Genomic DNA, 12,932 nt, shown 5'->3' with positions numbered 1-12,932 from the left:
CTCAAAACTTATTTCTTTAGGATAGCTTTTCCTTGATGTATCTGTTGTTTTTTTATTATTAAATTATTAGTAGTACTATTATTGTTATTATTATTTTGAATTACATTTAATTATTAACTGTTTTTGATGCATGCTTATATACTTGTTTTATGCTATGTACTTCTATTTCTATTTTCTTTTCCTGCGTAAAACACCTTGAGAGGCTTTTTAAAGGCGCTACTCCAAAATCACCTTTTGAGTGGCATTATAGTCTTAAAAAGTATTATTTTTAAATTGAGATAACCTGCAGACACTCTGGGGTAGGGCTAAACAAATAACATACAGTAAATGGGAATATTATTCTGGCATCATAGGGTTTAGTTGCTTTATTTAATCTAATTATATTTCCACAGAATTCTGGCCAAATGAATACATTAAAACAGAGGTCATGTGTCAATGTTTATTTTTACCTTTAATCTCATTACAGGTATTGCATTCTTCAAGATGGACACATTATAAACACATCAAATACCAAACACCACTCCATTTGTTCGATCAATTTTAAAAGGAATTGAGAGATTGTAAATGACTGATATTTATCACTGCCTTTCTATTAATTGAAGAAGCAGCTCATTTCTTGTCAGTTCAGGAATTAAGATGGAATAAACAGGTTGTGATTAATGTCACTCAGTTTTAAGCCAGTGACATTCCATATGGAATACAAATTCAAATACAGTTCCTGTTTATGTGTGTTAGTGCAGTTTCGATGGTGTCTCTTTCTTAATGGAGTGTATGTTCAGAAGTATTCGATGGGGTCCTGATGGGCTTTGGGTGTCTGTATTCCATGAAGTGCCAGTTTTTCTCCATCGTGTGGCAGCGTCTTATAGATACGCAGGTGAACATAGTCATTGCCACCCACATGGACCTGCAAAATACATTTGTCAGTGGCCATCAGGTAGAAGCTATTATTTGAAGTAAAAGGGCTTCAAGTCTATTCAATAGGAGACTGTGAGTGAGTTTGTGTCCTACCTTGATGAAATAGTTCGTTCCAGCTACCACCTGTGTCTTGTAGGATTTAGCAGTGAAGATTTGAAACTTTCTTCCTGCTTTTTGCTCTGCATGAGGCTTCATCTGCGATTTCGAAAGCAGTCATTAGTAATCAAGACTTCCCCTTTTATTCAGGAATCAATTTCTCTGACTTATACACATAACTGTTCTTACTCATAAGTAAGTACGTAAGTAAAATTTATTTATATAGTGCTATTCTAGGCAGTAGTCACATATATAAAAGTATATATAAAAATATATATAAAAGTAGTCACAGTATATATATATAAAAAAAAGTAAAGCAATATGAACATAAACAAAAGCACATCAGCCAAAATAAGCTAGGTGAAAGCCAGCTTTAAAAAAATGAGTTTTTAAAAGTTTCTTAAAATCTGACTCACAGTGTATCAATCTTATGCTCAAAGGAAGATCATACAAAGGCTAGGCACTGAAACAGCAAACATGCTATCTCCCTTAGTTTTTAATTTAGACGTTGGGGTGATCAACACGTTTTGATCTGATGATCGCAGAGTCCTTGTGGGTCTGTACGGAATCAATAATTCAGCAATATAAGACGGTGCTTGCCCATGCAATGCTTTGTAGGTGATAAGAAAGATTTTAAAATCTATTCTATATTTGATTGGTAGGCAGTGAAGTGCAGCCAAGACTGGTGTAATTCGGGCACAACGAAGACTTTTCAACCGCTTGAAGTCGAGAAACTGTAGATTGACTGAGACGAGTGAACAGCACATTACAATAGTCAAAGCATGATGAAATAAAAACATGTATAATCCTTTCCAGAGCCCGAGGGTTCACAACCGATCAAATTTTTGAAATATTTCTTAACTGATGAAAGCAGGTTTGGATGGCTTTTTTAATATGCAAATCTAATGACACATTAGAATCAAAGACAACACCTAAATTCCTGGAAGCTGTCCTCATTTTACCTTCCAGTGCACCAGTGTATGGCTTTATTGTATGGACAATATGATCTAGTCCAATAACAACAATTTCTGTTCAAAACTGTCATGTGTAGAAGTCATGGCAACTTGGTAATGAGGTTTTATTTAAACAGTTCCATTGCGAAATACAAGCATACTCACTGTTAAAGACATGTGGCTTGTTCTGTTTATAACACTGTTATAAAAACAAAAATGCAGGAAGAAAGAGTGTGAAACTATAAACAGCCATTCCCACACCAGCCTTTATTTTTCCCTCTCTCCTGAAGCTAATAAGACCAAAAAAATCTGCATTTCATGTTACTGAGAAACCATAAAACACAAACTCCTCTGTCCTGAAGACTTTCCCTCGTAGGAAAACTTCCTGACTGTTACAGAGCACTTACACTGGAGACTCCTTCCGAAAATCTTAAATAAATGGCTCCCTATGGAAAACTTCACTATATCAAAGACTAGATGTTTTTCTTTGTTAATTAGCAACACATTTGAATCTGTTTATTATCAGTATTAAATTCTGTAGAACGTCTGCCATACAAATCCCTCTGAATGAGTTGTTAGAAAATGAATCAACACTTTCTGACCATTAAGGTTTGAGAATTAAACAGCACTGTGATATAAAGAAGGGATAACATGCAGTTCGAAAGATGACCTCAAGCAACCAGCCTAGGAACAAATATGAAAATGAATGATGATGGTGATGTAAACAGAAAAAAGGGTTTCTATCTTTGGCAAAGACAGAAACCCTGCAAAAAAAAAAAAAAGTTTTATTATCATGGATTGTTTTTCCTGCTAGTTCAGGCATCAGCACACTGAGCAGAGCTTGTTGGTAAAGCAGGAGGTGACCAGTTAGAATGATTGAAGCTGTTTTAGCAGGAGAACGAGAGATGTGGGGAAAAAACAAAACAAAATACACCAACCTCATCACAGATTTGCTGCACCTCAGCAGTGGCTTCTTTCACCTTGGAGAGCCCTCCACACAAAGCCATTATTACTGTAGCTGTCAGAAACATGAATTAGACAAAACAATTAGTTCAACTTAACTTTACTAAAACTCCAAAGTTAACAGTCACTTTTTCTACACACTAAGCAGATACTCAAAAAGTAGTAGCACCTACCAGTACAGAGCAAAGTCCCAAACTGCAGAAATAATTTAGACATGACTATATAGTTTAGTTTATTTAAATCACGTTTTGCCTCTCTGTGTCCTGTAGTCTTGAGTAAAATAAATGACTCCCTGTGCACTGGTGTTCAAACTGCTGAACTATGTAATTATGTAACTCCATATCTAAAAAGACTAGCATCGATTTGGACAACAGTAAAACTTTCATCTTATCTCTAACCTCATTGCGAAAGTTGCTTCTCAATTACACAATCACCTCACTGTTAACAATCTTTCTGAGCCCGTCAACCCAGTTTCAGTAAACTCCACAGTACAGAAACAGCTTTAGTTAAGGTCACTAATGACTTATTAATTAGCAATTTAATAATAACAGTACTTTTGTCTTTTCTCACATTGATTTCTCTGTATCTGAAAAGCTGATCAATACTTTTGTCTTTTCTCGCATTGATTATTGCAATGTGCTCCTTGTTGGGGTGTCTAAGTCTACAAGAAATAAACTGCAGTATGTGCAAAATTCAGCAGCTAGAATCCTGACTAGGTCCAGGTCAAGTGATCACATCACTCCTATTTTTGGAGGCCTTGCACTGGCTCCCTTTCTGGTTTCATTTTGATTTTAAAATTCTCCTGCTTACATACAAGGATTTGAATGGTCCCCAGTATTTGTCTGAGCTTTGAACCCATTACACCCCAAAACGTGATCTCTGCTCCTCCAGTTCTGGTCTTTTAACTGTCCCTCATTCTCGTTTACATATTATGGGTAATAGGGCATTTTCTTCTTGTGCTCCAAAACTATGGCACTCACTAGCATGTGATTTTAGAGAAGCTCAGTCTTTCAGCGCATTTAAATCTTCTCTCAAAACTTATTTCTTTAGGATAGCTTTTCCTTGATGTATCTGTTGTTTTTTTATTTTTAAATTATTAGTAGTACTATTATTGTTATTATTATTTTGAATTATATTTTATTATTAACTGTTTTTGATGCATGCTTATATACTTGTTTTATGCTATGTACTTCTATTTCTATTTTCTTTTCCTGTGTAAAACACCTTGAGAGGCTTTTTAAAGGCGCTACTCCAAAATCACCTTTTGAGTGGCATTATAGTCTTAAAAAGTATTATTTTTAAATTGAGATAACCTGCAGACACTCTGGGGTAGGGCTAAACAAATAATATACAGTAAATGGGAATATTATTCTGGCATCACAGGGTTTAGTTGCTTTATTTAATCTAATGATATTTCCACAGAATTCTGGCCAAATGAATACATTAAAACAGAGGTCATGTGTCAATGTTTATTTTTACCTTTAATCTCATTACAGGTATTGCATTCTTCAAGATGGACATATAGACACATTATAAACACATCAAATACCAAACACCACTCCATTTGTTCAATCAATTTTAAAAGGAATTGAGAGATTGTAAATGACTGATATTTATCACTGCCTTTTTATTAATTGAAGAAGCAGCTCATTTCTTGTCAGCTTATGAAGTAAAAAGGAATAAACAGGTTGTGATTAATGTCACTCAGTTTTAAGCCAGTGACATTCCATATGGAATACAAATTCAAATACAGTTCCTGTTTATGTGTGTTAGTGCAGTTTCGATGGTGTCTCTTTCTTAATGGAGTGTATGTTCAGAAGTATTCGATGGGGTCCTGATGGGCTTTGGGTGTCTGTATTCCATGAAGTGCCAGTTTTTCTCCAGCGTGTGGCAGCGTCTTATAGATACGCAGGTGAACATAGTCATTGCCACCCACATGGACCTGCAAAATACATTTGTCAGTGGCCATCAGGTAGAAGCTATTATTTGAAGTAAAAGGGCTTCAAGTCTATTCAATAGGAGACTGTGAGTGAGTTTGTGTCCTACCTTGATGAAATAGTTCGTTCCAGCTACCACCTGTGTCTTGTAGGATTTAGCAGTGAAGATTTGAAACTTTCTTCCTGCTTTTTGCTCTGCATGAGGCTTCATCTGCGATTTCGAAAACAGTCATTAGTAATCAAGACTTCCCCTTTTATTCAGGAATCAATTTCTCTGACTTATACACATAACTGTTCTTACTCATAAGTAAGTACGTAAGTAAAATTTATTTATATAGCGCTATTCTAGGCAGTAGTCACATATATAAAAGTATATATAAAAATATATATAAAAGTAGTCACAGTATATATATATATATATATAAAAGTAAAGCAGTATGAACATAAACAGAAGCACATCAGCCAAAATAAGCTAGGTGAAAGCCAGCTTTAAAAAAATGAGTTTTTAAAAGTTTCTTAAAATCTGACTCACAGTGTATCAATCTTATGCTCAAAGGAAGATCATACAAAGGCTAGGCACTGAAACAGCAAACATGCTATCTCCCTTAGTTTTTAATTTAGACGTTGGGGTGATCAACACGTTTTGATCTGATGATCGCAGAGTCCTTGTGGGTTTGGGTGGATGCAGGTCTGAGATGGGTTCATTTCACTTTGGTGTCCCTCAGGGTTCAGTCTTGGGCCCTTTACTTTTTAACATTTACATTTTTCCTCTTGGCCAGCTCTTAAGATCACTCAATCTTAATTATTATTTTTACACAGACGAAACACAGACTTACATTCATTCTAAACCTGGTGATAATGTGGTAGTCACTTTTCTTTCACTTTGTATTTCTGAGATTAAAATATGGATGGCTCAGATTTTCTCTTAACAGTAAGAAGACTGAAGTAATGCTCATTGGCTCTCCTCACCAGCTTCGTAAAGCTGGCTCTTTAAATTTAACCGTGGATTGCTCTGCTTTGGAATTTCAAACTAAAAAACCTCGGAGTTATATTTGATACGAGTTTGTCCTTTGATCCACGTGTGCACAATACTGTTAAAACACCCTTCTTTCATCTCAGAAATATTGCAAGATTGCACCCTATGTTATCTGTCTCTGTGTCTGAAAAGCTGATCAATACTTTTGTCTTTTCTCGCATTGATTATTGCAATGTGCTCCTTGTTGGGGTGTCTAAGTCTACAAGAAATAAACTGCAGTATGTGCAAAATTCAGCAGCTAGAATCCTGACTAGGTCCAGGTCAAGTGATCACATCACTCCTATTTTTGGAGGCCTTGCACTGGCTCCCTTTCTGGTTTCATTTTGATTTTAAAATTCTCCTGCTTACATACAAGGATTTGAATGGTCCCCAGTATTTGTCTGAGCTTTGAACCCATTACACCCCAAAACGTGATCTCTGCTCCTTCAGTTCTGGTCTTTTAACTGTCCCTCATTCTCGTTTACATATTATGGGTAATAGGGCATTTTCTTCTTGTGCTCCAAAACTATGGCACTCACTAGCATGTGATCTTAGAGAAGCTCAGTCTTTCAGCGCATTTAAATCTTCTCTCAAAACTTATTTCTTTAGGATAGCTTTTCCTTGATGTATCTGTTGTTTTTTTATTTTTAAATTATTAGTAGTACTATTATTGTTATTATTATTTTGAATTATATTTTATTATTAACTGTTTTTGATGCATGCTTATATACTTGTTTTATGCTATGTACTTCTATTTCTATTTTCTTTTCCTGCGTAAAACACCTTGAGAGGCTTTTTAAAGGCGCTACTCGAAAATCACCTTTTGAGTGGCATTATAGTCTTAAAAAGTATTATTTTTAAATTGAGATAACCTGCAGACACTCTGGGGTAGGGCTAAACAAATAATATACAGTAAATGGGAATATTATTCTGGCATCACAGGGTTTAGTTGCTTTATTTAATCTAATGATATTTCCACAGAATTCTGGCCAAATGAATACATTAAAACAGAGGTCATGTGTCAATGTTTATTTTTACCTTTAATCTCATTACAGGTATTGCATTCTTCAAGATGGACATATAGACACATTATAAACACATCAAATACCAAACACCACTCCATTTGTTCGATCAATTTTAAAAGGAATTGAGAGATTGTAAATGACTGATATTTATCACTGCCTTTCTATTAATTGAAGAAGCAGCTCATTTCTTGTCAGTTAAGGAATTAAGATGGAATAAACAGGTTGTGATTAATGTCACTCAGTTTTAAGCCAGTGACATTCCATATGGAATACAAATTCAAATACAGTGCCTGTTTATGTGTGTTAGTGCAGTTTCGATGGTGTCTCTTTCTTAATGGAGTGTATGTTCAGAAGTATTCGATGGGGTCCTGATGGGCTTTGGGTGTCTGTATTCCATGAAGTGTCAGTTTTTCTCCAGCGTGTGGCAGCGTCTTATAGATACGCAGGTGAACATAGTCATTGCCACCCACATGGACCTGCAAAATACATTTGTCAGTGGCCATCAGGTAGAAGCTATTATTTGAAGTAAAAGGGCTTCAAGTCTATTCAATAGGAGACTGTGAGTGAGTTTGTGTCCTACCTTGATGAAATAGTTCGTTCCAGCTACCACCTGTGTCTTGTAGGATTTAGCAGTGAAGATTTGAAACTTTCTTCCTGCTTTTTGCTCTGCATGAGGCTTCATCTGCGATTTCGAAAGCAGTCATTAGTAATCAAGACTTCCCCTTTTATTCAGGAATCAATTTCTCTGACTTATACACATAACTGTTCTTACTCATAAGTAAGTACGTAAGTAAGTAAAATTTATTTATATAGCGCTATTCTAGGCAGTAGTCACATATATAAAAGTATATATAAAAATATATATAAAAGTAGTCACAGTATATATATATAAAAAAAAGTAAAGCAATATGAACATAAACAAAAGCACATCAGCCAAAATAAGCTAGGTGAAAGCCAGCTTTAAAAAAATGAGTTTTTAAAAGTTTCTTAAAATCTGACTCACAGTGTATCAATCTTATGCTCAAAGGAAGATCATACAAAGGCTAGGCACTGAAACAGCAAACATGCTATCTCCCTTAGTTTTTAATTTAGACGTTGGGGTGATCAACACGTTTTGATCTGATGATCGCAGAGTCCTTGTGGGTCTGTATGGAATCAATAATTCAGCAATATAAGACGGTGCTTGCCCATGCAATGCTTTGTAGGTGATAAGAAAGATTTTAAAATCTATTCTATATTTGATTGGTAGCCAGTGAAGTGCAGCCAAGACTGGAGTAATTCGGGCACAACGAAGACTTTTCAACCGCTTGAAGTCGAGAAACTGTAGATTGACTGAGACGAGTGAACAGCACATTACAGTAGTCAAAGCATGATGAAATAAAAACATGTATAATCCTTTCCAGAGCCCGAGGGTTCACAACCGATCAAATTTTTGAAATATTTCTTAACTGATGAAAACAGGTTTGGATGGCTTTTTTAATATGCAAATCTAATGACACATTAGAATCAAAGACAACACCTAAATTCCTGGAAGCTGTCCTCATTTTACCTTCCAGTGCACCAGTGTATGGCTTTATTGTATGGACAATATGATCTAGTCCAATAACAACAATTTCTGTTTAAAACTGTCATGTGTAGAAGTCATGGCAACTTGGTAATGAGGTTTTATTGAAACAGTTCCATTGCGAAATACAAGCATACTCACTGTTAAAGACATGTGGCTTGTTCTGTTTATAACACTGTTATAAAAACAAAAATGCAGGAAGAAAGAGTGTGAAACTATAAACAGTCATTCCCACACCAGCCTTTATTTTTCCCTCTCTCCTGAAGCTAATAAGACCAAAAAAATCTGCATTTCATGTTACTGAGAAACCATAAAACACAAACTCCTCTGTCCTGAAGATTTTCCCTCGTAGGAAAACTTCCTGACTGTTACAGAGCACTTACACTGGAGACTCCTTCCAAAAATCTTAAATAAATGGCTCCCTATGGAAAACTTCACTATATCAAAGACTAGATGTTTTTCTTTGTTAATTAGCAACACATTTGAATCTGTTTATTATCAGTATTAGATTCTGTAGAACGTCTGCCATACAAATCCCTCTGAATGAGTTGTTAGAAAATGAATCAACACTTTCTGACCATTAAGGTTTGAGAATTAAACAGCACTGTGATATAAAGAAGGGATAACATGCAGTTCGAAAGATGACCTCAAGCAACGAGCCTAGGAACAAATATGAAAATGAATGATGATGGTGATGTAAACAGAAAGAAGGGTTTCTATCTTTGGCAAAGACAGAAACCCTGCAAAAAAAAAAAAAAAAGTTTTATTATCATGGATTGTTTTTCCTGCTAGTTCAGGCATCAGCACACTGAGCAGAGCTTGTTGGTAAAGCAGGAGGTGACCAGTTAGAATGATTGAAGCTGTTTTAGCAGGAGAACGAGAGATGTGGGGAAAAAACAAAACAAAATACACCAACCTCATCACAGATTTGCTGCACCTCAGCAGTGGCCTCTTCCACCTTGGCGAGCCCTCCACACAAAGCCATTATTACTGTAGCTGTCAGAAACATGAATTAGACAAAACAATTAGTTCAACTTAACTTTACTAAAACTCCAAAGTTAACAGACACTTTGGCTACACACTAAGCAGATACTCAAAAAATAGTAGCACCTACCAGTAAAGAGTCCCAAACTGCAGAAGATAAAATGGAGGCATGAATATATACAACTCATAATATAAGTCCCGCCCCTCAATAGAAGCCAATCACAAGGCTACGCCCCGGCCCTTCTAGTAGTTTTGGTCCTTATTCATTTGTTCTTAAGTAACCCCTAAACATGTACATGTATATGATATGATATGATACACACTTTATATATTGTTGCTTTACATGTTTATATATATATGTTTTATGTGTTTAGTATGCCACTATTCCAAAATCACCTTTTGAGTGGCATTATAGTCTTAAAAAGTATTATTTTTAAATTGAGATAACCTGCAGACACTCTGGGGTAGGGCTAAACAAATAACATACAGTAAATGGGAATATTATTCTGGCATCACAGGGTTTAGTTGCTTTATTTAATCTAATTATATTTCCACAGAATTCTGGCCAAATGAATACATTAAAACAGAGGTCATGTGTCAATGTTTATTTTTACCTTTAATCTCATTACAGGTATTGCATTCTTCAAGATGGACATATAGACACATTATAAACACATCAAATACCAAATACCACTCCATTTGTTCCCTTTAGTGCAGAACATTTATGAGAGATTACCACTGTCATTTTATTAATTGAAGAAGCAGCTCATTTCTTGTCAGTTTATGAAGTAAAAAGGAATAAACAGGTTGTGATTAATGTCACTCAGTTTTAAGCCAGTGACATTCCATATGGAATACAAATTCAAATACAGTGCCTGTTTATGTGTGTTAGTGCAGTTTCGATGGTGTCTCTTTCTTAATGGAGTGTATGTTCAGAAGTATTCGATGGGGTCCTGATGGGCTTTGGGTGTCTGTATTCCATGAAGTGTCAGTTTTTCTCCAGCGTGTGGCAGCGTCTTATAGATACGCAGGTGAACAAAGTCATCGCCACCCACATGGACCTGCAAAGCAAACATGAAAACACATAGTTACCTCTATTAGTGGTCATTAAATACAAATTCTACATAAGGACTGTGTGAGTGAGTTTGTGTCCTACCTTGATGAAATAGTTCGTTCCAGCTACCACCTGTGACTTGTAGGATTTAGCAGTGAAGACGTCAAACTTTCTTCCTGCTTTTTCCTCCGCATGAGGCTTCATCTGCGATTTCAAAAACAGTCATTAGTAATCAGGACTTCATGACTCGACCTATGACTTATACACATAGCAGTTACTGATCACGCTTGTGCTGACTCCTGAATACCTTCCACTGACTGACACACACACACACACACACACAAAAAGTTTACACAAGCTATCATCATTTAACCACTAGTTTTACTATGAATGGAACCTTTTTTTTAAAATAAAGGAATCCCTTTAAATTGAAGTTTAATTTTAAAATTTAAGTCTTTAAGGGATGCAGAATCGATTTTTCTGTTTTGTCCTTTTTTTTTCATCTGCTTTTGTTTATGTCACTTTATTTGTAGTTTATTTGTTTGGACCTAGGCTACTTTATTTTATTGTACAGTACTTTTGAACAGTCAGCTGTTAAGTCTGAATTTGTTCCATGAAAAAAACTACACTGAAGAACCAAGTCAAATGGATCTGAAGTTCAGAATTACTTTTAGACACTTAAAGCCAGTCACATGAAACTTTGTGCCAATCCGCCCTCGTGACGTCATCAGTGGTACAGTGGCATTTTTTTGCTATAGTTTTTACACCCCTGTACAAAAGCTGTGCTGTTTTCCTGTGCAGTCAGACTCAGGATATGGAGAATATACACACTGATATAAACTAGTACTAAACCTCTTCAGTCCTTGTCGCTTTAATATGCATCTATTTCCTAGTAAAGTGCATGCAGTGAAGTCCAAAAGACTCCATCAAACTCCCAGCCACACCAACCTCATCACAGATTTTCTGCACTTCCTCGGTGGCGTCCTTCGCCTCGGTGGTTCCTCCGCACAACAAAGGCATTTTCTTTGTCTGGAAGCAAAAATAAATACAATTATTGTTTAGTCTAAAGCTCCTAAACCTTTCCCCAGGTAACCAAACAGGCTGGACAGTCACAAGCTGCCGCTCCCAACAGGAAATGCGTACCAAACAAAACCACATCCAAACCCTGCCCACGTCCGAGCAGCAGAGCAGCCAATCACGAGGCTGCATCCCGCCCCTAAACAGAACATCCAGCCAATCACGAGGCTGCATCCCGCCCCTAAACAGAACATCCAGCCAATCACGAGGCTGAATTCCGTCTCTAAAGAGAAGAGTACTTTTTTTTTTTTTTTTTTTTTACCTTTCGTATGCCTCTATTTCCTGAAAAGGTGCAATGGCAACGTCATTGCGTGCATCTCAGTCTAAAGCACATTTTAAAACAGCATTCAAGTTGAATAATTTTGATATATGTATATAATTTTATTTTGGTTATTCTGTAATAAAAAGTTTATCTTGTACAACTTTTTATTATTTTGGGGAAAATGACACACACACAAGAAGAAATGATCAGGGTCCAAGCTAAATTTCATTCACTTCCTCCTGGAGACCAAGGACTCCTGCACCTGTTTGGAGAACATTATCAATAAAAAAAACTAAGAAGATTTGTAATATTTTTCATGAATATAGATTTTTTGATTAATGGATGGATGTTCTGTACACTCTGGCATGTGTGTGTGTAAATCTGTATATTTTTGTGTACTGTTTTATACTTTGTTCTGATAAATAAAAATAAAACATTTTAAAACAACATTCAGAAAGCGTTTTTATCGTTCTTGTTGTGCTTAAAAACAAACCTGAAAAATGCAAAGTCTGTAAAATGCAGAAATTTGCTAATTCAGAATCAGAATCAGAATCAGAATGAGCTTTATTGCCAGATATGTTTACACATTCGAGGAATTTGTTTTAGTGACAGAAGCTCCACAGTGCAACAGAATGACAGTGACAAGACAAGACACAGAAAATAAAAAGAATAATATACAAATTGACAATGTACAAATAGCAAAAACACAATATACAAAATAGACAATTTGTATGTACAGATTATGTGCAATTTTGTATGTACAGGTATGTTATGTGCAAATTTGAAAAGTAAATAACTATGTGTATTAAGTAAATAAATGTATGATAGTGTTGTGTGCCATGTTTTTGTCAAGTGTTCATGAGATGGATTGCCTGAGGAAAGAAACTAGTGCTCAGTGCTCTGTGGCGTCGACCAGACGGCAACAGTTCAAAGAGGGAGTGTGCTGGATGTGAGGGGTCCAGAGTGATTTTGCCAGCCCTTTTGCTCACTCTGGACAAGTACAGTTCTTGGAGAGTGGGAAGGGGTGTACCAGTGATTCGCTCAGCAGTCCGGACTATCCTCTGTAGTCTTCTGAGATCAGGTTTGG

At 36.0% G+C, this 12,932-nt stretch overlaps 3 protein-coding genes across 3 annotated transcripts; all 3 read right to left on the bottom strand.

The window, feature by feature from the left end:
• Window positions 1-425: 425 nt before the first annotated feature.
• LOC117595789 (cystatin-B-like) lies at window positions 426-3,260 on the bottom strand. Its single transcript, XM_053228172.1, has 4 exons — window positions 3,101-3,260; window positions 2,903-2,982; window positions 1,009-1,110; window positions 426-904 (listed from the first exon to the last, which is right to left on the bottom strand). Exons 1-4 carry the CDS (start codon window positions 3,141-3,143, stop codon window positions 776-778), a joined length of 354 nt encoding a protein of 117 aa, XP_053084147.1. The 5' UTR covers window positions 3,144-3,260; the 3' UTR covers window positions 426-775.
• A 3,633-nt stretch (window positions 3,261-6,893) lies between these two features.
• LOC117595788 (cystatin-B-like) lies at window positions 6,894-9,627 on the bottom strand. The gene is made up of 4 exons (XM_053228159.1): window positions 9,583-9,627; window positions 9,385-9,464; window positions 7,485-7,586; window positions 6,894-7,380 (listed from the first exon to the last, which is right to left on the bottom strand). The coding sequence occupies exons 2-4, from the start codon at window positions 9,451-9,453 to the stop codon at window positions 7,252-7,254; spliced, it is 300 nt and encodes a 99-aa protein (XP_053084134.1). The 5' UTR covers window positions 9,454-9,464; window positions 9,583-9,627; the 3' UTR covers window positions 6,894-7,251.
• A 415-nt stretch (window positions 9,628-10,042) lies between these two features.
• LOC113541296 (cystatin-B) lies at window positions 10,043-11,656 on the bottom strand. Its single transcript, XM_026938185.3, has 3 exons — window positions 11,455-11,656; window positions 10,609-10,710; window positions 10,043-10,513 (listed from the first exon to the last, which is right to left on the bottom strand). Exons 1-3 carry the CDS (start codon window positions 11,524-11,526, stop codon window positions 10,385-10,387), a joined length of 303 nt encoding a protein of 100 aa, XP_026793986.1. The 5' UTR covers window positions 11,527-11,656; the 3' UTR covers window positions 10,043-10,384.
• Between the last annotated feature and the right edge of the window lie 1,276 nt (window positions 11,657-12,932).

Source organism: Pangasianodon hypophthalmus, chromosome 22, assembly GCF_027358585.1.
Source record: "Pangasianodon hypophthalmus isolate fPanHyp1 chromosome 22, fPanHyp1.pri, whole genome shotgun sequence".
Classification (NCBI taxonomy): Eukaryota; Metazoa; Chordata; class Actinopteri; order Siluriformes; family Pangasiidae; genus Pangasianodon; species Pangasianodon hypophthalmus.
This window is presented reverse-complemented; position numbering and strand designations above follow the sequence as displayed.

What these genes read in the sequence shown, in the direction of transcription:
- LOC117595789 (XM_053228172.1), bottom strand. Translation starts at nt 3,143, where the DNA reads ATGTCTAAATTATTTCTGCAGTTTGGGACTTTGCTCTGTACTG. An exon ending in TGCAGCAAATCTGTGATGAG is followed by an intron (nt 1,111 to 2,902) that starts GTTGGTGTATTT and finishes TCGAAATCGCAG; the next exon opens with ATGAAGCCTCATGCAGAGCA. An exon ending in GAACGAACTATTTCATCAAG is followed by an intron (nt 905 to 1,008) that starts GTAGGACACAAA and finishes TGTATTTTGCAG; the next exon opens with GTCCATGTGGGTGGCAATGA.
- LOC117595788 (XM_053228159.1), bottom strand. Translation starts at nt 9,453, where the DNA reads ATGGCTTTGTGTGGAGGGCTCGCCAAGGTGGAAGAGGCCACTGCTGAG. An exon ending in TGCAGCAAATCTGTGATGAG is followed by an intron (nt 7,587 to 9,384) that starts GTTGGTGTATTT and finishes TCGAAATCGCAG; the next exon opens with ATGAAGCCTCATGCAGAGCA. An exon ending in GAACGAACTATTTCATCAAG is followed by an intron (nt 7,381 to 7,484) that starts GTAGGACACAAA and finishes TGTATTTTGCAG; the next exon opens with GTCCATGTGGGTGGCAATGA.
- LOC113541296 (XM_026938185.3), bottom strand. Translation starts at nt 11,526, where the DNA reads ATGCCTTTGTTGTGCGGAGGAACCACCGAGGCGAAGGACGCCACCGAG. An exon ending in TGCAGAAAATCTGTGATGAG is followed by an intron (nt 10,711 to 11,454) that starts GTTGGTGTGGCT and finishes TTGAAATCGCAG; the next exon opens with ATGAAGCCTCATGCGGAGGA. An exon ending in GAACGAACTATTTCATCAAG is followed by an intron (nt 10,514 to 10,608) that starts GTAGGACACAAA and finishes TTTGCTTTGCAG; the next exon opens with GTCCATGTGGGTGGCGATGA.